Source organism: Raphanus sativus, chromosome 8 (assembly GCF_000801105.2).
Source record: "Raphanus sativus cultivar WK10039 chromosome 8, ASM80110v3, whole genome shotgun sequence".
Classification (NCBI taxonomy): domain Eukaryota; kingdom Viridiplantae; phylum Streptophyta; class Magnoliopsida; order Brassicales; family Brassicaceae; genus Raphanus; species Raphanus sativus.
The window spans coordinates 21,548,846-21,573,412 of record NC_079518.1 but is presented as its reverse complement, the minus strand read 5'-3'; the positions used below and the strand labels follow the sequence as shown (position 1 = coordinate 21,573,412).

At 34.9% G+C, this 24,567-nt stretch overlaps 1 protein-coding gene across 3 annotated transcripts; it reads right to left on the bottom strand.

The window, feature by feature from the left end:
* Nucleotides 1-10,974: 10,974 nt before the first annotated feature.
* LOC108833578 (probable magnesium transporter NIPA2) lies at nt 10,975-14,428 on the bottom strand. Of its 3 annotated transcripts, none has more exons than XR_008937535.1 (9): nt 13,587-14,255; nt 13,451-13,507; nt 13,237-13,327; nt 12,987-13,147; nt 12,783-12,910; nt 12,560-12,697; nt 12,393-12,485; nt 12,024-12,322; nt 10,975-11,675 (listed from the first exon to the last, which is right to left on the bottom strand). XR_008937535.1 is itself a non-coding variant. In XM_056992143.1 (9 exons), exons 2-9 carry the CDS (start codon nt 13,714-13,716, stop codon nt 12,122-12,124), a joined length of 999 nt encoding a protein of 332 aa, XP_056848123.1. In that variant the 5' UTR covers nt 13,717-13,797; nt 14,329-14,428; the 3' UTR covers nt 11,847-12,121. The 3 variants fall into 3 exon arrangements, 2 of the variants coding, with proteins under 2 accessions (XP_056848123.1, XP_056848124.1); XM_056992143.1 differs by lacking the exon at nt 10,975-11,675 and adding an exon at nt 14,329-14,428 and having other exon boundaries at nt 11,847-12,322; nt 13,587-13,797; XM_056992144.1 differs by lacking the exon at nt 10,975-11,675 and adding an exon at nt 14,329-14,344 and having other exon boundaries at nt 11,847-12,322; nt 13,587-13,731.
* Between the last annotated feature and the right edge of the window lie 10,139 nt (nt 14,429-24,567).

Genomic DNA, 24,567 nt, shown 5'->3' with positions numbered 1-24,567 from the left:
ACAACTATAAAAGGGGAGCCCAACCCTAGAATAAGGGATCCACTAGCACAAGTGGCAAAGCATTCCTTACCATTTGAATCAAACCCGGGTTCAACACCCAAACGAGATTCAAATAACCAATAAAGGTTTAAACACTTAAGATCGACTATTCGAGACTTAGAGATTAGAGTTTAGGCGGCTAGAACTAGGGTTCATACACCACCAAAACGTTGTAGTCCCGATCAATAACTCAATAACATCTCTTTGCTCTCGATATACAACTCTGTTATACAATCTCTTCTAGTGTTCCGTAGTACTAAAACGATCCTACACAAAAATACCCTAACAATACTGTCCAACAAATGAATTACAGGAAACTCTCTTGGCGAACGCAAAGCAGAATTTATAGACTCAGCAGGGTTGTTTGTCCTAATGTCATACCTGAATCCAATAAATTGACATCTAGCCCATTTTTTCACATCCGCTTCCATTAGATAGGTTCCTATTGTTGGACTGATATTGCAGACATGAGCTAACATTCTCTTAAAAACAGCAACTCTATAAGCCTTCGAAGCCTTATAAACCAACCCAGCTAATCCCTTTCCTCTGAAATATGTTACCACATTATTCAACAAATGATGAATATGACAGAACCGTGTTTTATAAACTACGGATTACTGAATATTGTAAAGAAAAAAATGATAAAACTATACCAAAGAGTAAGAAAAGGATGATACAACTGCAGAGGCGAGATATTATCTCTTTCCTTAACTCAAAATATGTTCCGTAGTGCGACGGTTCGATAGCGTAATGAGTCCCAGGATACAATTGCAAACAATTTCTGAATTTGCGTCACTCTATCAGAAGCCTAACGAAACTAATTTTGTGTTGTACTCTCAGACATAAAGAAAAAAATAAATTATAACATAACTATTTCAAGTGGGAGAAACAAAAAAATTCTTTTTTCATATAGTTGTTCGTATGTCTTCTGTATATAGGAGAAGTGCTTCTTCTATGCTTTGTTCCAAAAGCAATAACTTGAAGAAAAAAACGTACACATTAACTCAAATAATTAATTACCAATAGATCATTATGAGAGTCAATGGTAACGTCTTTTACAATCAATGGCAAAGATATTTTTGAATCATAAAATTAATTTGAATTTGACCCAAAATATTATTAGGGTATTAGACTATTTGTCTATTTATCAAATTACAAATTCAATTTTAATTATGAACCCAAAACTCTAAATTAGGTTTGGTTCAACTCGGTTTGATGCACACACATTTCAACCGGTATATCTTTCCAGCAATATACTATAGTATATTCATACTTCTCCATATATAAATAAGAGGATTCTCACCTCATATTTTATGTGGAACATTTACTAGTTTTTAAACATAGTCAATTAGTCAAGTTTACAAACTTTCCAAGTCAATGACATAGGACCACATTTCTTATTCAAATGAACTTTGTTTTTAACATATTAATATACTACTTCACAGTGTTTGTCAAACAATCAGTTATCCGACGAACGTCTTCGCCCGGAAAACTTACCGAAAATGGTCTAAAAGAATCTCGTCAAAAAACGAGTTCCAACAATCCCCCACATGAATAGAAATGACTCTAGACACTAGACGACTCGACGACTTGACTTCCTAGACAAGACTCGACAAGACTCAACAAGACTCAACTAAGGACTTTTGAGAGTACAAACGAGAAATTCACTGCATGATGAGTTGGTAGCAATTTTTCAGCCTTGAACAAGTCATTGTTAATAGCTATCGGATTTACTCGGCCAGGAGGTGGCCATGATGTCTTGAACCTCCCGGGCTTTGGTGTAAACCTAGACAATAGCCAAAACACAGTTTCATTCTCTCACAAAACCAATTTTTCTATTGTGTTCATTTTGGCCGTGAACATTCCTGGTAATCATGAGTGAATTTTAGAGAATATAGCCATTTTATTCTCCTAGAAATGGTCCCATTTCACACTCACAAGGTGATTTGCCATTAGTTTTGTTTAGAGGAGTATCATGTATTACTCCATTAATATCTCAAAACAATTGGCACAAATCATTAAAAGCAAATTCTTATCCTCTATTCCTTACATGTAGCACTGTTAAATCATCCTAGGAACTGGGTATAGACCGAAGTCTTACGGTGCTTTGGGCATATTTAGTTTGACTTAGTTGTCTCCTTGAACCTATTTCTTGGGATCTCCAATCTGATAGGTAGAGTTACCGCCAAACTTCATCTTAGTTCATAGGCTAAACCCATTCCTTTTGATGATATTACAATTTGATCTCATGCCACACCTTTAATAACAGGATCCTCGGTTGTCATCACATTGAACATAATCTATTGAGATTAGTCGAGATCAATTGTCTAATGATTTTTGTCATCTTTTTTTTTTCCTCAAGATACAATTAACCATTATACACAAAACTGAGTGTATGACACTAGTTTTTTTTTAAATCATAGTTTGATAACTATCACTAAGTTCATTTGGCCTCTTGCCAATGACTTTATTTGGTAAGCAAAGCTTCCCCCATATTTCTTGAGATAGCTCAAAAACATGCATATTTACATTTAACATCTCTTAAGAGTTTAGAAAGTTAATCTACAACTTCTTTAGATTTAAATGAATAATAAAAACAATTTCGAAAATTATTACAATTTTCTTTAAAATGTATTTCATTTTCAGAAAATCACATTTTAGATACAACTATTTTATAGTTTTCTCAAGTTGATTTATAAATCTAACTTGTATATATTTTGAATTATTTTTCCAAAACATACTTTTTCTTTTAACAAATATACATATCATTACATGATATTATTTGTACCATCAAGATTACCATTCTCTATGGTCATTTTCAGCCATATTGACTATAGAAACTACAATACACATGTCAGTTTTAGTCATATTGGTCTGAAAATTTTCACTGGTTTTGCATGGTCAACCTTTTAGAAGGTGCATTTAAGTATTGACGAAATACAAATGTTTTGATCAATATCAACAGACAGTTTATTTCTTATGACAAATGATTTATATGTGGGAGACCTCTCCCAACTTTTATTTAGGACGCCGACTCATGAAATCTATTTCCATCCATACAAATTCATCTCAAAAGATCAAAATATTGTTTATCAATATGTTTTCACCATATCTTTTAAATTTGACTCCTTGTTGTTTTCTCACGGTCATCCATGTACTTAATAATTAAATTAAGTTACACAAAAAATCTGTCACAATGAAACAAAAATCGTTAGGCATTCTTAGTAATTAAAGCAAATATTTATCTTAACCAAGTCAAAGCAGTAACACACTTTGAACAAATAAATTATTTGATCATCTTAACGCATGTGTTTGACCACAATTAAGAAATGCTCTCATGACCAAAATCAATGCCAAAAAAAATAGTTTCACTTTACACAAAACGGAGACTCAAACCGGTAAACATGGTTAAAGCCTTAACACATTCTATAAAATATATAGAACCAACTTCCCTTTTCGGTTCAAGTAGAGATTATAACAAATGTTGATCACCTCTTCCTGAAAATCTTCAAAAAAATATTGATTAAAGATAAACCAATAGTACTAAGCAATTCACATGCAAAGTTCACTCAATTTGCAGAACAAATATTTTAAAAAATAATCTTACAGATCCTGCAAAAAAGACGTAAGTGTAAAGATTAATAAACTTCACAAAACACAGAGAATTATAGATACCAAACCGTTTTGAACACCTTTTCTGAAATCAATCAACCTGTTCTTACACAAAAAAAAAACTTTTTATAATAATCAGTCCGGTTAGTACAAAGCAAAAACGGATATTTTGAGTTAAGACTGATAGAACCGTATTTTATAAACTACGGATTACTGAATATTGTAAAGAAAAAAATATAAAAGTATACCAAAGAGTAAGAAAAGGATGATATAACTGCAGATGCGAGATATTATCTGTTTACTTAACTCAAAATACGTCTCATAGTGTGACGGTTCGATAACGTAATGAGTCTCAGGATACAACTGCAAACAATCTTCTGAATTTGCGTCACTCTATCAGAAGCCTGACGAAACTAATTTTGTGTTATACTCTCAGACACAAATAAAAAATAAATTATAACATAAATATTTCAAGTGGGAGAAAAAACTTTTTCTTTTTTTCATATAGTTGTTCGTATGTCTTCCGTATATAGGAGAAGTGCTTCTTATATGTTTTGTTCCAAAAGCAATAACTTAAAAAAAAACGTACACATTAACTCAAATAATTAATTACCAATAGATCATAATGAGAGTCAATGGTAACGTCTTTTACAATCAATGGCAAAGATATTTTTGAATCATAAAATTAATTTGAATTTGACCCAAAACATTATTAGGGTATTACACTATTTGTCTATTTATCAAATTACAAATTCAATTTTAATTATCAACCCAAAACTCTAAATTAGGTTTGGTTCAACTCGGTTTGATACACACACATTTCAACCGGTATATCTTTCCAGCAATATACTATAGTATATTCATACTTCTCCATATATAAATAAAAAGATTCTCACCTCATATTTTATGTAGGACATTTACTAGTTTTTAAACATAGTCAAATAGTCAAGTTTACAAACTTTTCAAGTCAATGACTTAAGACCACATTTCTTATTCAAACGAACTTTGTTTTTGACATATTAATACACTACTTCACAGTGTTTGTCAAACAATCAGTTATCCGACGAACGTCTTCGCCCGGAAAACTTACCGAAAATGGTCTAAAACCATCTCGTCAAAAAATAAGTTCCAACATAATACAATACCATGTGTCGCTAGCAGATACACGTTCTCAACTGCCTTCGCTATAGACCCTTGTCTATCTGAAATAAAAGTCAAGCCATTATCATCAGCAACAACCACTTTTAATTGTCTCATAAACCATTTTCAAGACTGATGATTCTAAGAGTCTACTATCCCAAATGCAATAGGATACAATTTGAATTTCCATCTAAAGTTGTTGCAACCAGTAGCACCCCTTTAAATTTACTCTTCAAGAATGTTCCATCTATAACAATGACACGTCTCATAACTTTGGTGAAGCCTCTAATCGATTGACCAAACGCTATAAATAGATATTTAAATATACCATTAACGTCAGTCTCGTAAGAGGAATGTGTACCTGGATTGGCCTCTTGCAGCATGTGCAAATATTTTGGTATTTTTCCATAACTTTCGTCTGGAATACCTCTGACAGCATTGATTGCATATTCACGGGAATCCCATGCTAAAGAATCAGAGATCTCACATCCATAATCATTACGTATAATCTGAACAATATCTTTTGCTTTAGGCCCTTCTTTGACACCTTCGTACTTATGCATGATGAGACTGCCTATTGTTTTCGCTGAAGCTGTCTTGCCGCCACTGGATTTGTTTGAAAGTGTGCATGAATGTTCACCGACATACTTATTAATAATATAATATGTAGAGCCCTTCAAACACTCTGCTCGGGCACCCCAATAGCACACCTTATCAGCACATCTAATACACCAAACTGATTTATTGGATTTGGTAACTGTGTAGTGAAAGTTATGCTTCATTGCACATAACTCAAACATTGCCTTTAACACTGTTTTGTTGAGGAAAAGATCTCCCTTCTTAACCAATTCGAGCAAAGAACTCTTTGCTAAAGTTTCTCTGTTTTCTTTTTCAGAGATGATATTGTCAGCATCATAATCATCTCCATCAACCTCCTCTTGCTTCATCTTTCCTTTCTTCTTCTTGTTATGCTTGTCAGCATCATAATCATCTCCATCAACCTGACCTTGCTTCATCTTCCCTTTCTTCTTCTCATTATGCTTGGCTTCCTTAACATTACTTGAAGGACTCCCATTGTCAAAAGATTTTCTCCTCTCTTCACCAGCATGTGAATCAGTTTCCATCTTATTAAGATCAGTATCGATCTTATTTGAAATTCCTTGCTTGGCTTTATAGGTAACACACAATTGAGTTGACAGATGCTTCTTACAAAACTCTAGAAAGTTTTGAACTTGGCGTGAGTTTGCAATGATCACTGGTGGACATTCTGATGAATTGATCAATCCAATACGTAGATAACTCAATTCCAAATCTGCATCCGTTACCTTTAAACCAAAATCCTCAATTACAATTTTCTGAAACTCTTCAATAGAGGAGCTTAATTGGAAACCATGTAACCTTCCTCCTCTCTTTGCATCAACAGAAAAACTCCAACCTGAAGGTACAACCAATTCTCAAACACCACATGAACCATAGATATGAATCATGGTAGAATGAATGTGAAATTTTTGTGAAAATTTGGTGATCAATGGAATATAGAAGATGACATGAGATGTTTCTAAATCGTTTTTAATTGGGAAATCACGTTTTTTTATTAAAATAATTTTCTTTTTTTTTAAGATTTTCTTTCTTTTTTTAAGATTTTGTTATTTAAAAAAAATATTTTTCTATTTTTTAAAATCGATTTTAAGTTAATAAATAAGGAAACAAAATATTCCCAAATATTCTCTTCTTATATTATCCTTATTCGTAGAACATGTATTCTAAAATAGGTAGAATAGAGTAAATATGTTAGAAATCGATTTCTACTAGTTTTAGATTTATAGTAATATGTAGATTCTGATTTCTACAGGTTTTAGATTTTTAGTAATGTGTAGATTTTGATTTCTACAGATTTTACAATTATAGGTTAAGCGTAGAATGTGTTTTCTAAATATTTTTAGATTATTATTATTTAAGTAGAACACGTATTCTAAACATAGTAGATTCAATGAAAAAGTAGATTACATTTTCTACCTTTTTTAGAATAAAATATGAATTTATGATTTAAACATTTTTGAACTTAAAATATATATCTATAAGTTGATATACGTATTTCATCAGTATTTACTAGTTTCGAATTTTTTTGTTTGTTAAACTATTTATTTGATTTATTTTAGAAAATACTAAAAGGTATTAGAGAAAAAAATGGTACAAAAGAGAAATTAGACAAATGGGACAAAGTTGTTTTTTGGCCAAAAAAAACAATTTCCCCATTAACTACTATCGAATCATGTATACAATCAGGCCGAATTCAGATTCAACATATGTGTCTATATTCTTCATTAATCTGCTTAAATCTAGGCCCAAAACTTCATTGTTACCAAAAACAGATGAGTAAAACTTAAGCTGCAATCCTTAATTCTGTGTTAAAAACTTGGGGAAATTTCATAACTACACTTTGTGTGGTACCACAATTCAACAATACCACCAATAGAGGGACATTTTCACAAATACACTTTTTATTAATGTGTAAAAGACAAAACTAACCTTATCTTATCTCCAATTCATCTCTCTCTCCACCGGATCCATCGTGTCTCTCTCCGTTGATCGACTCTCCGGCGGCGAAATCCAATCATGTTCTTGTACGGCGGCGGTTTCGATCTATGCTCCTCTCTTGGAATGGCGTCTGTGACGAATTGCTCTATGAATTGTATTGTCTCCTCGTAACGCTATGCTTACTCCGTACTGGTCTCTGTTTAATTTCGTATTGGAGAGAGAGAGAGGGGGAGAGATCACGCAGAGAAAGAAGAAGAAGAAGAGGAGATGGATGCGAAGATTAAAAATGGAGTCTTGAGGATGATTGTCTCGACAACAAGTGTACTCGCTTTCTCCCTCCTAACATAGGTTCTAATCCTTCCTCTCACTCAAAAAGATCACACCTTTTTGGCATTAGGATCCATTAAATGCTTAGTTTGTTTATATATAAATCTGGGAGATACAATATGGATGAAGGACCATCCATTTGTGGTGAAAGGTCGTAAGCGTTTAGACGATAGTACACAACGAAAAGGTGATGGAAGTGTTTGCGTTTCATTCAACTTGCCAGGTGTTTGTGGTGTTGATATACTGGTGATGCCTAATCAGAATGAAGTCAAGTTCTACGCTGAGAACAAGGAGGTGTATGAGCATGATGAGAGCTGCCGTATCTTCAAGGGAGCTGTCAACTGTGCTTACGTTTTTGCTCATGGAGTCCCACTATTGAGCCATGACATCGCTTGGGATGCTGAGTTTGGTGTTCTCACGGTCCTCATCACCTTTGCCAAAATCGTCATCACCCTTGCCAAAAAATATGCTATTTGGTCTGATCCGTCTTTCAATATATCTATGTCTTTCAATATATCTATGTATCTTTGATGGATTATTTGTGCTTGCAAAGAGAAAATTTATAATGGCTGATAACAATACTCGTGTGTGTTTATAAAGGTTTATAAAACCAATCATATGGATACTTAAAACAGTTTTGTATATCAACCATTTATAAGATCTTATAATACTTTTTACGAACCATTTATGAATTTTTATAAAGTCAACTATACAGTTTATAAAATACTTAAAATATTTATAAAACTATTTATAAAACTATTCATCACACTATCCTTGGAGATCTTCTAGGCTTATCTCTCATCGTAGATGACATGGAAAACCTGAGTAGGTTCTCTGAAGAAATCTTGAGATGCATATCTTCTATGTATATCACACTCTCCGGCAGAGCAAGAACCAATTCTTGTCTTCAGGCTTCACCTTCATCCAAAACCAGATTTGATAGCTGGAACCCATGCCTTGGGGATAGCAAAGAAGCAAACGCCCCACGTGGTGTTGTAATAGAGTCTCTGAAACTTCACCTGGATGATAGTTGTTTCGATAATTTATAAGTATTTATAATTTTTATAACTAATTTATAAATCTTTATAAACTAAGTTATAAACTTTTATAAATTGGTTAATGAATCCGGATAAATGACTTATAAGGTTTTATAAATCATTTAGTTGTTTCTTTTAAATTTAAATTACCCAAGAGATCATATGTGCAGTTCTAAGCTACTTTTACTTGAAATCAAACTCGTTTACAGTTAGTTTCACAATACATATGTCAAGTTCTCTGTCTGATGTATAAGAGTTGTATAGGTTTATAAGAGGTACTATAAGTGTTGTATAGGTTTATAAATCAACTAAAATAATCTATAACCATTTAGAAAGTCTTATAAAATAATTTATAATGGTTTGTATAATAATTTATAAGGGTATGTAAATAATGTATACGGATTTATAAAAATAATTTATAAAGTTTATACACCATTATAAAAGATTATAAAATGATTTATAAGGGTATTTAAAATTTCTGAATCGGTGGAGCCTTGCTTGCTGTCCACATGTACCTCAGAATCTGCCACGTATCATCATCTCTTTAAAAAGCCTTATAAAGGCTTTCTAAATATATTATTAAAGTATAGTTCATTTATAAGAGTTTATAAAATCAGCCTATAAGGCTTTATAAGGATTATAAATAATTTATAAATGTTTATAAACCATTTATGAAGATTTAGAATCATTTATAAACCTTTATCAATAGTTTATATATATATATATATATATATATAATATTATATATATATATTATTAATATTTATAAAGGCTTATAAAACCATTTATAAAACATTTATAAATTTTATAAGGGTATGTAAAATATCTGAAGCGGTGGAACCTTGCTTGCTGTCCACATGTGCCTCAAAATCTGCCACGTATCATTATCTCTTTACAAAAACTTATAAGGGTTTGTAAAATTATTTGTAAAAGTATATAAATCATTAATAAAGGCATATAAAAACAAGTTATAAAATCCATAAACCATTTATAAATGTTTATAAAAAATTTATGAAAGTTTATAACTAATTTATAAGGGGTATGTATACTATTAATAAGAGTTTATAAAAACTTTATGAAAGCTTATATTCAATTTATAATGGGTATTTTGGGTATTTAAGAATTTTATAGGTTTATAAATCAACTAAAAGAGTCTATAACCATTTAGAAAGCCTTATAAAACAATTTATAATAGTTTGTATAATAATTTATTAATAATTTATAAAAATAATTTATAAAGTTTATACACCCTTATAAAGGATTATTAAAAAATTTATAAGGGTATGTAAAATTTCTGAAGCGGTGGAGCCTTGCTTGCTGTCCTCATGTGCCTCAGAATCTGCCACGTATCATCATCTCTTTACAAAGCATGCACGTGTTCTTTAGATTTATAAGAATATTTAAAGTTATTTATAAGGATTTATAAATTCATTTATAAAGATTTGTAGAATATCAAAAGGTAATTATTTTATAAGTTTTATAACGTTTTATAGAGGCTTATAAATCATTTTTAAGAAATAATTGTCTGCTCTCCATAGTACTCGAGCTAATTCTGAACTTAAACCTTCATGTTTTGGAAACTTTTCAGGAGCATAAGCTCTTCAACGTCAGTAGCATAAACACTTAGCATCTCTTCATCATCACCAAAAAAGTTATCCCATCCAAAACTATTATTGATGTTGTCACAAACAACCACCTGAAGCTTTTCCTTCTCTGTAAAAACCTTGTCTCTGAAATTATGCCTTTCTTTATTGGGTTTATATTTAATCGCTATGTTTTTTGTAATTTACTCAGGACCTTGTGTTGTTGTTCTCTCATTCCTCTTAAAATCATTTGCTCAAACGGTTGGTGTGCAACAAAGCCAGCAACTTCAAGTGACTTTTGAATCAACTCTTCCACATCTAAAATGAATGTAGGCTCTACTTTTGGAGAAATCCAAACACAAGTTCCTGAGAAATACTTGATTCAGTGAATAGAATCTGTGAGCTACCACTTCTAAGCAACACAAAATCCACTTCGTCAATGCCTTGGCTCCAAAATAAAATTTGGTACCTCTTTTAGAACTACCCTAATCAACTCTTTGTAAGATATATCTTTAGGAATAACACTAATTGAACCTTCTCTTTCTTTATCAACAGTGAAATCCCAATGAATTATATCCCAATATATATATTCAAACATCAAAACTTATAGAAATAGTATGTTTTCTATAATATGAAATTTATAAGGATTTATAAATATCACAGAGTAAAATTTCAATTTCAATATCAACACTTTCGTCAACATCACATAAACAGATCATGTTTGAAAATTTTCAACCTGAAATTAATTAAACAAATCATTTTCTGAAAAATAAAAGTAGAAGAGAGAAATCACGTTCTTCGATGCTTCATTCTCAAATTATCTTGACACCTTCGCTAATCTTCTTCCTCTGTTCGCCGGATCGCGTCTACATCTCGCCAAGTTCGCCAGAGATAGCAAGTTCAGTGGTGATTTCGTTTGGAGCAACTCCCAATTTGATCGCGGGACAAAGATTTGGAGAAAAAAGAAATATAAGTTAGTATGAGTAAAAATATATTCAACACAAAAATACTCAAAGCTTGAAGGATCAACAAGATACATCAAAAGACGATAATACATAACACTAAGTTCCTCATTGATAATATTTATAAGGTTTTATAAATTTGAGATTTTTAAAACCTCATGAGAAAAGCTTCGTCTTCCTTCCCAGAAACTGATCGATTATTAGAAATCAAGCTAAAATTATCCTCTCACCTTTGTTACGCGTTCGTGGTAAGAGATCGTCTTGTTCTGTCCGTTTGAGATTGAAGTCTTCGTCAAATCTCACCGGACGTCGGCGTCATCAAATCTCGCCGTAAAACTCGTCAGCGTCATCGAATCTCGCTGGAGAACTCGTCGGAATCGTTGAATCTCGCCGGATTTGATCACCGAAGATAATTTGATAGATTGTTATTGGTGAATCTGAAATTTGAAGAAATCGTGGGAGAAAGATACTATGTTTATGTTTGATCAATTAGGGGTATAATAGTATTTTATCTATTAAATTTTTAAGGGTAAATTTGGTTAGTGTAAACATGAAAAGTGGTACCTTGAAAATGGTATTAGTGGCAATTTCCCTAAAAACTTCATCAGTTATACGCGAAAGAAAAAGAATATTATCTATGTCAACAATCAACATCAACTAAGTCAAAGTGTATTGTTAACGTAAGATATCAAATATCTTAGGAATATTCCAGAAAAAAATCCATCGAATATAGTTCCTAACAAATCATTCCCTAAATTTTCCTCCCGCTCAAAGACAGAGTATACCTTTAAAACCCAGTTGCTCTTTTTTTTTCCAAGTCAAATCCCCCTAAAAGCTCTCTTTGAGTTTAACCTTTTTGTTTCCCGTGTTGCCTCGTTGAAGGCTAAAGATTGGAATGAGTACTGCGAGTGGAAGCTGAGTTGATGAAAACAGGAGTCTCTCTAGGGGACTGGGACGTGGCGCCACGTAAGCTGGCACTATTTCCCATATCTTTTGTCTTGTGGAGAAGAAACGTTCCTGATAAAATGGTCACAAAGCCACATAGCTGTGTCGCAATCTGCAGTCCGCTCTGAGAAGCCCAGTCCTGAACCATAATATATACAAATGATGATCTTATTAGCGTATGATAAGCTCTCAAAGCTACATTTTTTTACCTTGAACATGATCATGCTAGCTAAGATGGTGAATGTTGTAAACATAACGTAGTACACTGGAGATATGACGGCCGTGTTGAAATTATCCAGAGCCTGCATAGATGAATACAAATTTGTAATTTGACAAGAAAATTGATATCAAACAAGGTCTTTGTAGTTATTATTACTTTGTTCAAGTAGTTGATCTGCAAAAGGCAACATATGGTCACTACTATAATGAAGATCCATGCGTGGAAGTACTTGAACTGATTCATCCCTGAAAAAGTCAGCTTAATGGCGATTGCCACAGCTTTAACACTCATAACCTAGCAAGAGAGACAGATACATTTACTTACAAGGGATGATAGATATAACTAAAAAGATGGCTCAAGAAAAAAGATGAAAACGTACAGTAAGGGAACCCATTAAAGAGCAAATCCCAACATATACTATCATATGCGTCTTCCCATAACGAGGCTCGTAGTAGAAGATTAATACAAGCACCACAACCAACACCACAGCAGAGTAAGCAAGGAAACCTGGTTAAGACATTTTTAAAAATATTAAGAGAATATGTTGTTTGAAACAATATGGGACGACTTTTATAATATCTACCTGGTTCAGTGGCAAGGTGCCATACTTGCTTGACAGATTCAATGTCTTGCTCATGAGGAGCATGTAAAACAATCGTTGTAGACCCAACAACACAGAGGACGCAGCCAAGTATACCGAGCATATGTAACTTCTCTTGCAAAATAAAATGTGCAAGCACTGCGCTGCATAACATGGTTTCTGTTTTCAGGAAACTTTGTGTTGTTTTAAGAAAGAGAGGGAGATTAGGCATAGTGGATAGATAGAGATCTACCTGAAAATAATACTTAGAGCTCCCAAAGGTGTCACTAGAATAGCTGGTGCAAATGCATAAGCTGCAAAGTTTGCTATCTCACCAACAATCACTGCAACAAAGTACCCAAAACAAAAACATTCAAACAGTCAAAAAGTGATTAGCATCTATAACAGCCAAAGTCACAGACATGTGTAAACATATTATATTAACCATTAAAGAGGGGTAAACTTACTTGTTATCATGCCAGCCCACCACCAAGGCTCATATAAGTATCCATAACCTCCTTCACCTGATCAAAGCAGAGAAACAATAAGAGTAAATTTTTTGAAGAGGCTCAGACTAAAAGTAACATCTCAGTGAGTCAAAACCTGCTCGGGGTCCGCTTACACCAGCCTTCTTGAGACCTTTTTTCTTGATGATGAAGCTAGAACCGATGAATATACTGGAAGACACAGCTAAAATGACTCCATGTATATTATCAGGTGACATCTCCTCCATCTTGTATTAGTTTTGCTTATATTAAAAACCAAAGATGATTAATTGTGACAAAAGTTGTGGCTGAAGATAGCTTTATTGGGTCTAAAACAAAAACACAAACAAAGAAAGAATCAGAGTGAATCCAAAGTACCAGTAACCTATTATTTATTATTATAAAACAAAAACAAAAGGCTCATATATTCCGAATGATTGATTAGTGGTTAATGTAGCAATTGTCCTCACCAATCGTGCGATTCTGAAAAGAAAAAAATCTTAGTTTTTTCTTTTTTTGTGGTAGAAAAATGGAAGACCAGACAAATTGTAACAAGTAGGATACAGACAAAAACAGGTAGATAAAGGAAAGAGACAAATCATTAACAAAAAAGAAAAAGAAAAATCAAGGGTGATTTGAGACCGAGAAAGCTCTCCTTTTATACGTTACCTGTGCCCACTAACATTACTCGTCGGAATAATAAGTGATTGTAAATTTATGAACACAAAGGCAAGGGATATAGTCATTTCATCAAATTTTTCGAAAACCACAGGCGATTTCAAGCCATCCCATCAACAATATTGTGGGACATTTTTTCTTACAAAAAGACGACGCGATAGTATATTCGAATCGAATCTAACCTTTTTGATCTCTTCGTTTTTGCTACAATATTCGAAGCGCAAGAATACGAAGTTGTTGTAATTTTCTTTTTTTTTTTCAGAGAACGAGACTGAAACGAGAGAGATACTAATGTAACCAAAATTTGGCATACTTTGACATACGCGTGGGCATATTATCCTAAACCAGGAAACCGATTTGGAACCAAACTGAAAAAAAAAAAACCAGAAATCGATTGGTTGACATTTTGATTTGATTAGGTGTTCGGTTTGGGTTTGATTCAGTTTGTTTATTTGGGTCTAAGACACGTTTAACCAAAATCTAGGCCAGGGCAAATAATCCATACCCGATAACCCGTACGGAACCCGCACCGATAAAACCGGGTCGGATCGGGTTCGGATCTTGTCTAAAAACCGATTGGGGCTGATTATTTGGTATAATGGGGTATGGACCGGTTCGGGTTAAATACCAGGATCCATTCGGGTTTTCAGTATATCCGATGTAATAACCCTAAGACTAACTTTACCATTTCCCCTCTTTCGATTCACGATTAGATTTGTAGAATATCCAGAAAATCTCAACTTTCTCTCTAGATAGATCTAAATCACAACATCCAGAATCATTTCCTAACTCTTATCCTCCCCGAATCTACTTTTTTGCAAGTTCTAAACCCTAGAATATCTTCACTTATATAAGCGTTTGAGATGGAGAGAGTAACCCATCAAAAAGTCTTAATTTCCTTCCTCAAAGACGTCAATAGCACATTCAGAGGTAGTCTTCTTCTTCTTTGTACTTGATTAGTTAGTATTAAGTTGTGTTTTTTCGGGTTCATTTAGCGACCAAAAAAAAAAATTTCTTTGCATTTCAAGACTTTCTTGTATATGCGTTCGTGTCTTGTTTCTTAAGTTCGTGTCTTGTTTCTTAAACTATCCTACTTGTGTTTATGTATTAGTCAATAAAAGAATTTCTTATGTTTGTTCTTTTCGATGATTGTGAACTTTGGTATTGTCAATAACTGATTTGTTTCTTTACGTGTTGTATATTAAATCATTTGTTGCCAACTTGTTTTAGATTAAAGGTTGTCTTATGTTTGTTCTGTTCTGATAATTGTCAACTTGTTTTTGTATGCTTGTTTTGTTTCAGAAGCTTGGTAGTTTACCGTTCGTTACTTTGAAAATGTTTGGCAATTATATTTTTGGTTTTATTAGAATTTAGAATAATAATACAAGTCGCTTGTATTGGCGTATTGTGTCAGTGCTTCATGTCCTGAGTATTGATTTTTCTTTATTGCTTGCAGATGGATTCATCGTCCTCTAAAAACCCACAAAACAATGGTGCTGACAAAGAACATGAAGTTGAAGTTGAACATGTAGACTGTGAAACCATTGATAGCCGTGGGAAGAGGAAGGAAGCTGACACACCGTGTGGAGAGAGTTCTCGGGCAAATAAGATGCCAAAAGTTATTGTGCCGAGGTCAGGTGTGTGGAAACACTACACCAGAACAAAGGAGAGCCGTGACAAGTGCATTTGTCACTACTGCCAAAAGCTTTTCTCATGCCAGACAAAGTCAGGAACTTCCAATCTCCAGAAGCACCTGCAAATCTGCAGAGAGTACCAAGCTCACGTGATCAGCCAAGGGAAGAATCAAGCTAGGATCGATAATGAAGGCAGTGTGAAATCATCAAAGGTGTCTGAGACGGTTTTCAGAGAAGCCTCAAATGAGTTATTGGTGTTAGCTGAGTTGCCTCTTTCTTTCATAGAAAGTACAGGCTGGAAATACTTCTGCAACAAGGTATAGCGTTGTATATTTGCATTGTTAATGTTTTTGTATATTTCTGAAACTAATGATATTTGTTTTGCATTTCCATAAAGGTTAACCTTTACAAGCCCCACTCAAGAAGAACTGCTACTAGAGATATTGTGGAGATGTTTGTGAAGAAGAAGGAGGCGTTGAAGAGGTGGTTGTACACTAACCAGCAAAGAATTTCACTCACCACTGACATTTGGATTTCTCAGGTGACAGGTAAGGGTTTTTTATTTCTGGAAACTGAAAAACGAAAACATTTGTTTGTTATTCTAACTAGATGTTGTTGTTTTGATGGCAGGTGCAAGTTACATGGTTGTAACTGCACATTTTGTTGACCCAACATGGCAGTTGAAGAAAATCATTCTTGGATTCAAATTTGTCATGGATCATAAAGGTCAGACAATTTCTACTGTTCTTCTCGAATGCTTAGCTGACTGGGGAATTCAGAAATTGTTTTCTATTACGGTAGACAATGCTACTGCTAATACCTCAGCTATTAGGAGATTCCATAGGCAGTTCAGTGAAGTGTCGCCTGATGCTCTGGTTTTAGATGGTAATTATCTGCATATGAGGTGCTGTGCCCACATTATCAATTTGATAGCTAAGGAGGGTTTAGGTGATTTAGGAGAAAATGTTTTGGCCATCCGGAATGCAGTTCAGTACGTCCGTTCTTCCCCCCATAGGTTGAACGCATTTGAGCAGAAGGTTACTAGCGGGAAGATGACACGAGGTAGCCTGCCTCTAGATGTTAAGACTAGGTGGAATTCAACATTTCTCATGCTGTCTAGAGCTTTACAGTTTATAGTTGCTTTTGATAAGATGGAAGCAGAGGATAGGTTGTATAATGACTACTTTTTAGAAGTAGAAAATGGGGTTAAGAGGCAAGGACCGCCTGATGTTATTGATTGGAATGCTGTGGACAAGCTTAAGAGGTTTCTAATCATATTCTACAACAGCACCTTGGTTGTCTCTGCTTCCTCAAAAGTCAACTCCTACAAATGCTATGGTGAGATAGTGACAATTGAGAGGAATCTCACAGCACTGGCTAACAACTTGGACCCAGATTTGAAGCTGAAAGCTGAGGATATGTTGCACAAGTTTCTGAAGTATTGGGATGGCATGAAGAATGTGAATAGGATGTTGATCATTGCATCAATAATCGATCCAAGGAAGAAGATGGGTTTCGCCAACTTATGCTTTGAGAAATTGTATGGGAAGGATAGTATCGAGTCCAAAGAGATGAGTGCGTCTGTTCTTGATCTCCTTACAAGCATGTTCCAGGAGTACTCTGGTCGTTTCAGAGTTGCAAGTACTCAATCCTCTCAGACAAAGCAAGCACCATCTGCGAGTGTTCAGGAGGCTCAAGAGCAAATGGAGAGATTGAAGTTGGTCGTTGAAGATTTTGGTTATGAGAGAATGGATTCTGTGTACAAGGAACTTGTGGCTGAAACAGAAAATGAGGCAAGAGATGAGCTGGAAATGTACTTGAAGGAACCTGTTGAGAACCAGAAGCTTATGATGGGATTTGAGTTTGATATTCTCGGTTGGTGGAAGGTGCACAGAATCAAATTCCCAGTCTTGGCAGAGATGGCAAGGGATCTACTTGCGATGCAGGTTTCTTCTGTGGCTTCTGAAAGTGCTTTTAGCACAAGTGGGAGAATTTTAGAACCATATAGAAGCTGTCTCACTCATTACATGATAGAAGTGCTGATGTGTAGTGAGCAATGGATGAAAGCTGATATCAAGTTTGCTGAAAAAGTCCAAACTAATGAACAGATTCTAGCTGAAGTTGAAATGCTAGACAAGCTTGAGAAAGGTATGTTTTCTATTTATCTTAGTTGTTTTGACATTTGGTTCGTTTGTTTATGCACTTATGTATTGTATTTTGTGTCTTCTCAGAGTTTGAGAGCGTAAGAATTGAAGAATGAAGACTGCTGCTGAAGTTTGAAGTCTTTTATTTTTATTTTGGTTTTGGTGTTCGCTTTGAGCTTTAGTTCGTATTTTTATTTTCGTTTTGGTGTTCTCTTTGAGCTTTAGTTCGTTTTCAGTTGAAGTGTGTTCTGCTTGGTTTGTTATGAACAAGTTCATTTTATTTTGAAGTTTAATAAAGGCTCTCACGTTTGGAGTATTTGCTTTTCACTATTGCACAATATTTTTATACTTGTTATTTCTTTGTTCACGTTTTGTATGACATAACCATAGAGTTAGTTTTCTCTGTTTACTTTTGTTTTTCATTTGAAACGTTCCTTCGTCGAACACGAAGTCACAAAACAGTTAGTTCGGGTAAAATAAAGGAATATGGATAACCGATATCCGGTTTAGATCCGAACCCGAAAATTAAATGGGTTCAACCGGGTTTATGATTTGTTACTAAATCCGAACCGAATCCGAGAGGATCCGAACCGAGACCGGTCCGAACTTTTATAATATCCGATTGGGGCTGTTTTTTAAGAATTCGAAAACCCGAAACCCGATTAGTATCTACTCGAACCCGAATGGTCACCCGGTTGCCCACACCTACCAAAATCAATCTAAACCAGTTTTGTTTAGTTTGTGTTCAGTCTGGTTATATCGTGCTCTAAGAGGTCAGATGGTTTTACGGCTTTTTATCATCAATTTTGGAATGTTGTAGCTGTCTACGTGTGTGGTGTGGTTCAATGGCTTTTTGAGCTTAGTGTTATGGAACCATAGATTAACCATATGAATATTTGCTTGTTTCCTAAGTATCGAGACCCCTCTGATATGGGTATTTTCTTCGTATAGGTCTCTCTAAGATTGTTTACAAATTGATCTCTAAAATTATGTTCTTGAGATTCAAGGTTGCTTGAGAGACATTATTTCTGAAACCTAAGCAGTTTCGTACCGAGAAGACAGATTCATGATAACATCCTCGTGCCCCATGAATTCATATCAGCATTGAAAATAAAGAAGGATTGTGCATAGCAATAGCAATATATGGAAGTGAAAACATGTATTAGTAAAACTTATAATAGAACGGATTGGTCCTTTTTGGAAGCTACTATGATTCAGTTGGGTTTTGATTCAAAATGGGTTCTATGGACAATGGAGTGTGTAAAGTCAGTATCATACTCAGTGTTGGTTAATGGTCACCCATATGGAAATATCAAACCTTCTTGTGATTTATGACAAGGAGATGCAAAATCCTTGTATCTGTGTGCGGAAGTGCTCAGTCAAACGTTTGATAAAGCTCAGGACTAAAGTAAATTTCAAGGAATAAGGTTGGCCAGTAAGGTGTCCCAATTTGTTGATGACTCAATTTTCTTCTGTCGGAGTGACTATAGATGATGCAAAATGTATGTCTTTGATTATAGAACAAGACGAGAAGTTATCTGAAAACAAGGTCAACTATGATAAATCGTCAGTTATTTTTGGAATGAAAATCAATCATCATATAAGAACTCAAATTGATCTGATCCTAAAGATTACTAAGGATGATGGAGGAGGTAAATATTTAGATCTTCCGGAACAATTTGGAAGAAGTAAGGTATCCGAGTTTCAGAGCATTGTAGTAGATAAAGTGCAAGATCAAACTATACCTTAGTACACTTAGTTCTTGTTACCAACAAGTAAGAAAATTTTAGTTTATCCTTCAAGCTAAGCCTATATACTCAATGACCTGCTTTTTCTTCCTAAAACCATATTTGATGATACTAATTATATTCTTTCGGATTTATGGTGGAAGTAAAACAATGGTCAGAGAAATAAATCATGAGTTTCATGTAAAACGTTGAGTTTACCAGAAACAAATAAGGAGGAATAGGTTTTTATGACTTGCACGCTTTCAATACTGCCCTTGTTAGCTAAGCAAGTTTGGAAGACTGAGCAGAATCCAAATTTCTTTCTGACCAGATTCTACAAAAGTAAATACTATAACTCATCGAAATTTTTACAGTTGACGTGTTCAACGAATTCATCATATGTATGGAAATTGAGAACACGGGGAAGGATTTTCTTAACAAAGGTATGACAAAACAGATTGCTAACGACCAAAATACAAGAATTTGGGATGATGTACGGCTTCCTGTTCTTTGATATTGGAAGTTTTCAAGGCTCCCAAGTCAAATGATAGTATAGAAAGGTTGTCGAACCACAGAGAACTAGTGATCTATAGCACCAAGAATACACAAACTCTCTTAATCTAAGCAAACGAGAAGATGGATGATGGTAACAAGCTAAGAACCTACTAATATGAACAAGGTGATCTCAAATCTAATCTAGAAACTAGTGCAAGAACTCAATCAAATGCTAAGGTGGACTCATGGGACTAGGGACTTGATTTTGGGTGACTAAGATCCAAGCTAGAGTGGCAAACTATCAAATCAACAATTTCCTTATGCCTAGACACAACACTAAACAAGCTCTTTCTCAAGATGAATGCTCATTTGCTTTAGTAACTCAAGCATCAAATCTCTTCGGTTGAATATTACTAAAGCAATCATTATGGACAAGTCTACTAGCAATCTTAACACCTTTAACAACAAATCTCTTTGGCAAAGTGCATTAAAAGCATTGAAGAGTTGGTTCAGACATTTCGTCATACACCTTTCGGGCAGGAAATGTCTAAGGATCTATTTTAGTATGATCAAGACTAAAATAGCATTAAGAACCCTCAACAAGCAAAGAAATAAGTAGATCTAACTCTAAACACTCTAGATCTTCACTAATCACCCTTAATCACCCTAATCCATGAATCCAAAATGTGTCTACTCCCTAATCTCCATGATAAACCTCAAATCCATATGAGATTCAAGGCTAATCATGTTAATGATTAAGAGAAACAAGATATAAGATGAAGAAATTCCTTAGATAATCAAAAGGTTCAAGCTTTTACAAAGTGAGGCAAAGTCTAGAGAGAAAATGAGATACATTAGGGTTTTTGGGTCTAAATCTATTTATAGAGGTGTACAAATCGAGCTGGTTTAATTGAAGTAAACCGGGTCAAACCGGACTAAACCGGTCAACCATTTGGTTTCGTGTATATTCTTCTCCCAGCGGTTTCTTCTTCCCGCTCCACCAAGCCGCTGTATGTTCCGTTCGATCCCCAGCGGTGACATCTTCCCGCTGCATCATGTCGATATCAGACAGGAGGTGGAGATGCAGAGCGAGCGGCCAAGCAACATTGCTACGTCAAGCCGCTGAGATTGCTCGAGCTCGGACTCTGTCTTCTTCGTCTCAGGCTTCTCCATAGCCACACACTACCTCGTCATCAATCGAAGCTTCTCCTCGGACTCAATACTCAATAGAACCACCGTCTCATCTCTCTTCCGAGCCGAGACCACCGGACCAAGCTTGCAGGGCGTGTTCGTCATCTCCGGATCCTCGCCGTAAATTCTTTGTTCGTCGACACGGGATGACTACGAGCCACGGTTGATCTCATGCTCATCTCCTTAGCCGTGGCCGTGCTCAATTCTGTCTGTGTGGTACTCGCAAAGGCTCGCCGTCGTATCCGCCGGAATCGTCGGGATTGAAGTGAAGAAGAACGGCAATGGTGGATTCTCTCGTTTTTGCATCTCTGGTCCTCATACTTTTGGGCTTTTCACGCTTCGACCCCAAAACTCTTGAAATTGCAGATTTAACCACTGATTTTCGCCCAAACTCTTAATTGTGCACTCCAGCCCCTGTTAAATGCAATTATGTATGCAATGCAATATAAATACCTAAATGCAACCTATAATGAACATAATAATCTAAAATATGAATCTAAAAACCTATAAAAACATGAGATATCAACTCCCCCACACTAGACCTTTACTTGTCCACAAGTAAACATTTAAAATCAATCAAAGAGAAGAGATTGAAATTGAGAGCTTATAACCAAAAGAAACACTTTCTAGCCTTGAACTTGACATCCTAAGGAAAATATAGCAAATAGCATGAGCAAGAACTTTTATTACACTCTAGCTTCTCAAGACCTATCCATCCTCCTATACCTCTACACAAGTTGTAATGCTCATCCATCAACAAGCTCTTTAGACCAACTCTCACATTCATTTATACAATAAGGTGAATTCTCACAAATGGGCACATGATCTCAATCATTTGGCTTGGTGAGTGAAAATTGTCTAATGTAAAACAAGAGGGCTTCAAATGCATCTTTCATGGTGACTTACTCTCAAGAAAAAAAAGCAAGAACATTATGCAAAATTTATCTAAGAAAAGGAGCAATTCATGTATACAATGATTTGTTCTCATCATTCTACTCTTTTCCTAAATGATTTCAAGTTCTACCCTTCTTCTTTTCATCATCCCAAAACCCAAAGATACACCCACTTTCATCACTCACCCAATGAACAATCTTTTTTTTCTTATCTTAACCAACTAGGGATTTTTTTTTTTTTTTTTTACTAAGCTCTTCTTTTCTTTTCTTTCCCCCACTCTTTTCATGTTTCTTTTCTTTTTACTCTTAAGGAGATTTTCTATTTATAGACTCTAGAGCTTTTCTCTCTTTTTTTTTTTTTTAGATCCCTAGTGGTTTTCTTTTCTTTTCTCACTCTTTTGGTTCATTTCTTTCACTTTTCTCACTCACATCCCAATCCCAAGATTAAAAACAAGCTTACAAACCCAACAACCATCCTAAGTGCTAGCTCAAATGAGGTCCTAGTGCTAGCGAAAGATAAGAACAAACCAAAGTCGCTCCTAATACTCTCAAGATTTTGCACATGACAAGCTATCAAAAAGAAGGCCTCACTCAAGCAAATCAATGTTGGTCTCAAAGAATGGCTAAGGGTTTAGAGGTAGGAGAGTTCCATTTGGGTTAACAAAGGATAATGAATGGAATAAGATAACCCAAATGTGTATGAGATCCATGATCAAGTATGCAAGTGCCCATATGCAAGAGAGATTAAGTTCATTACATTCAAGTTCAGTTTGGAGTTGGCTTTCAAGAACAATATCAATATCAAGCAAGCAACATGTTTCAAGAAGAGTGTTCAAGGCTCGAAGCGTGCAAGGCTTTCAAGAGATGCTTAAGCTACTTGATATGTTTAGCTAGGGTGTCAAATTGAGTTCTAGACATGTGCTCTTTACAAGGTTTCTCCCAATGCATGAATGCAATCTAACTAAATGCTTCTTAATTAATTTTTTTTTAATGCAAATAAGTATGCAATGCATGAGACTCATGACAGGTAAACAAAACAAAAAACAATGTGAGATAGTAGACTCTCCCCCAAACTTACTTCACACAGTCCCTTGTGTGAGAGTAAGCTCAAAGAAGAGATCTAAGAGAAATAAAGAAACATGAGAATTAAATATGTACAGGGTTGGAGTGGCACATACTTGGAGTTTATTGGCTGAATTGGGTGGTAGAGGACCCTTGGCCTCTTGTTTGTTGCACCAGTAAACATAGGCTGAAGTGGAAATGAAGACTTCTCTTATCTAGAGATAGACCCAACCTGAAAATCTCAACCATACTTATTAAACAACTTAAAAGAAAGAAAGATAAAGAAATATATACAATGGATAAACATGGGACTTCCTCCCAAGTGAGCTTGTTTTAAGTCTCTAGCTTGACTTTGTGTGCATGCTAATCATAAGTATCAAAAGGCTGAGCCAATGCACCTTTGGTCCTTCTCCTACAAGAACAAGAAACCAAGTGCGCAAAGGAGCACACTACTGTCCATAGAAAATAGACAGATTTTTCATCAAAGAGCTTCACTATAGATGAATCATGAAATATGAGATGCTCTTTGATGTTTAAATAGTCATGAGAATCAAATGCATTTGGTGGAAAGATAAAGTCAACTACTGGTTCAAACGAGGTCTTAACAAAGTAGTCAACTCTATCTCCATCAACTGAATAAAACACAATGTTCACATTCTCATGATTATTTTTGACAAGGGGGTTTTCTATCTCAAGCAAGAGCTTATCCACATCAAGTTCATCCCCTATATCAGCAAGAGAAAGAAGAGGTCTAGGTTCATTAAGAATCAAAAACTCAGATTCGAGATCAAATGAAGCACATAGATAGCTCTTGTCAAAACAAACTTCAATATGATCTCTAGCAAGCTTTTCTATTCTCAACTCATCTAGCTTCCTAGTTTCACATATCATATCAAGACATTCATTGATGAGCACAAGAGAATCATGATCATGGGCAATGTTTTCACCACAAGGCAAGCATATTTTCTCAAATTGAAGTTCTAAAATGGAAATTTCTATACCTTCCAGCTGGAGTGGTGGAGCCCAATCCATTACCTCTTTAAGGTCATAGGCAACATTAAACTCATACTTTGTAACTTCCCTTCCTTCAAGCTCTGCTCGATCCTTAATAAGCTCCAACCGGATCCTTCGTGCTAGGGATGTCTTTGCCGACCCCGGGTACTCCTTCTGAAGCTCATATAACATCACAAGTTGTGCTGGTGTGAGTATACTTGCATCAAAGTCATCTTGAATGTGATATTCAAATGTGTCTTCCTCTTCTTGTGTCTTCTCATG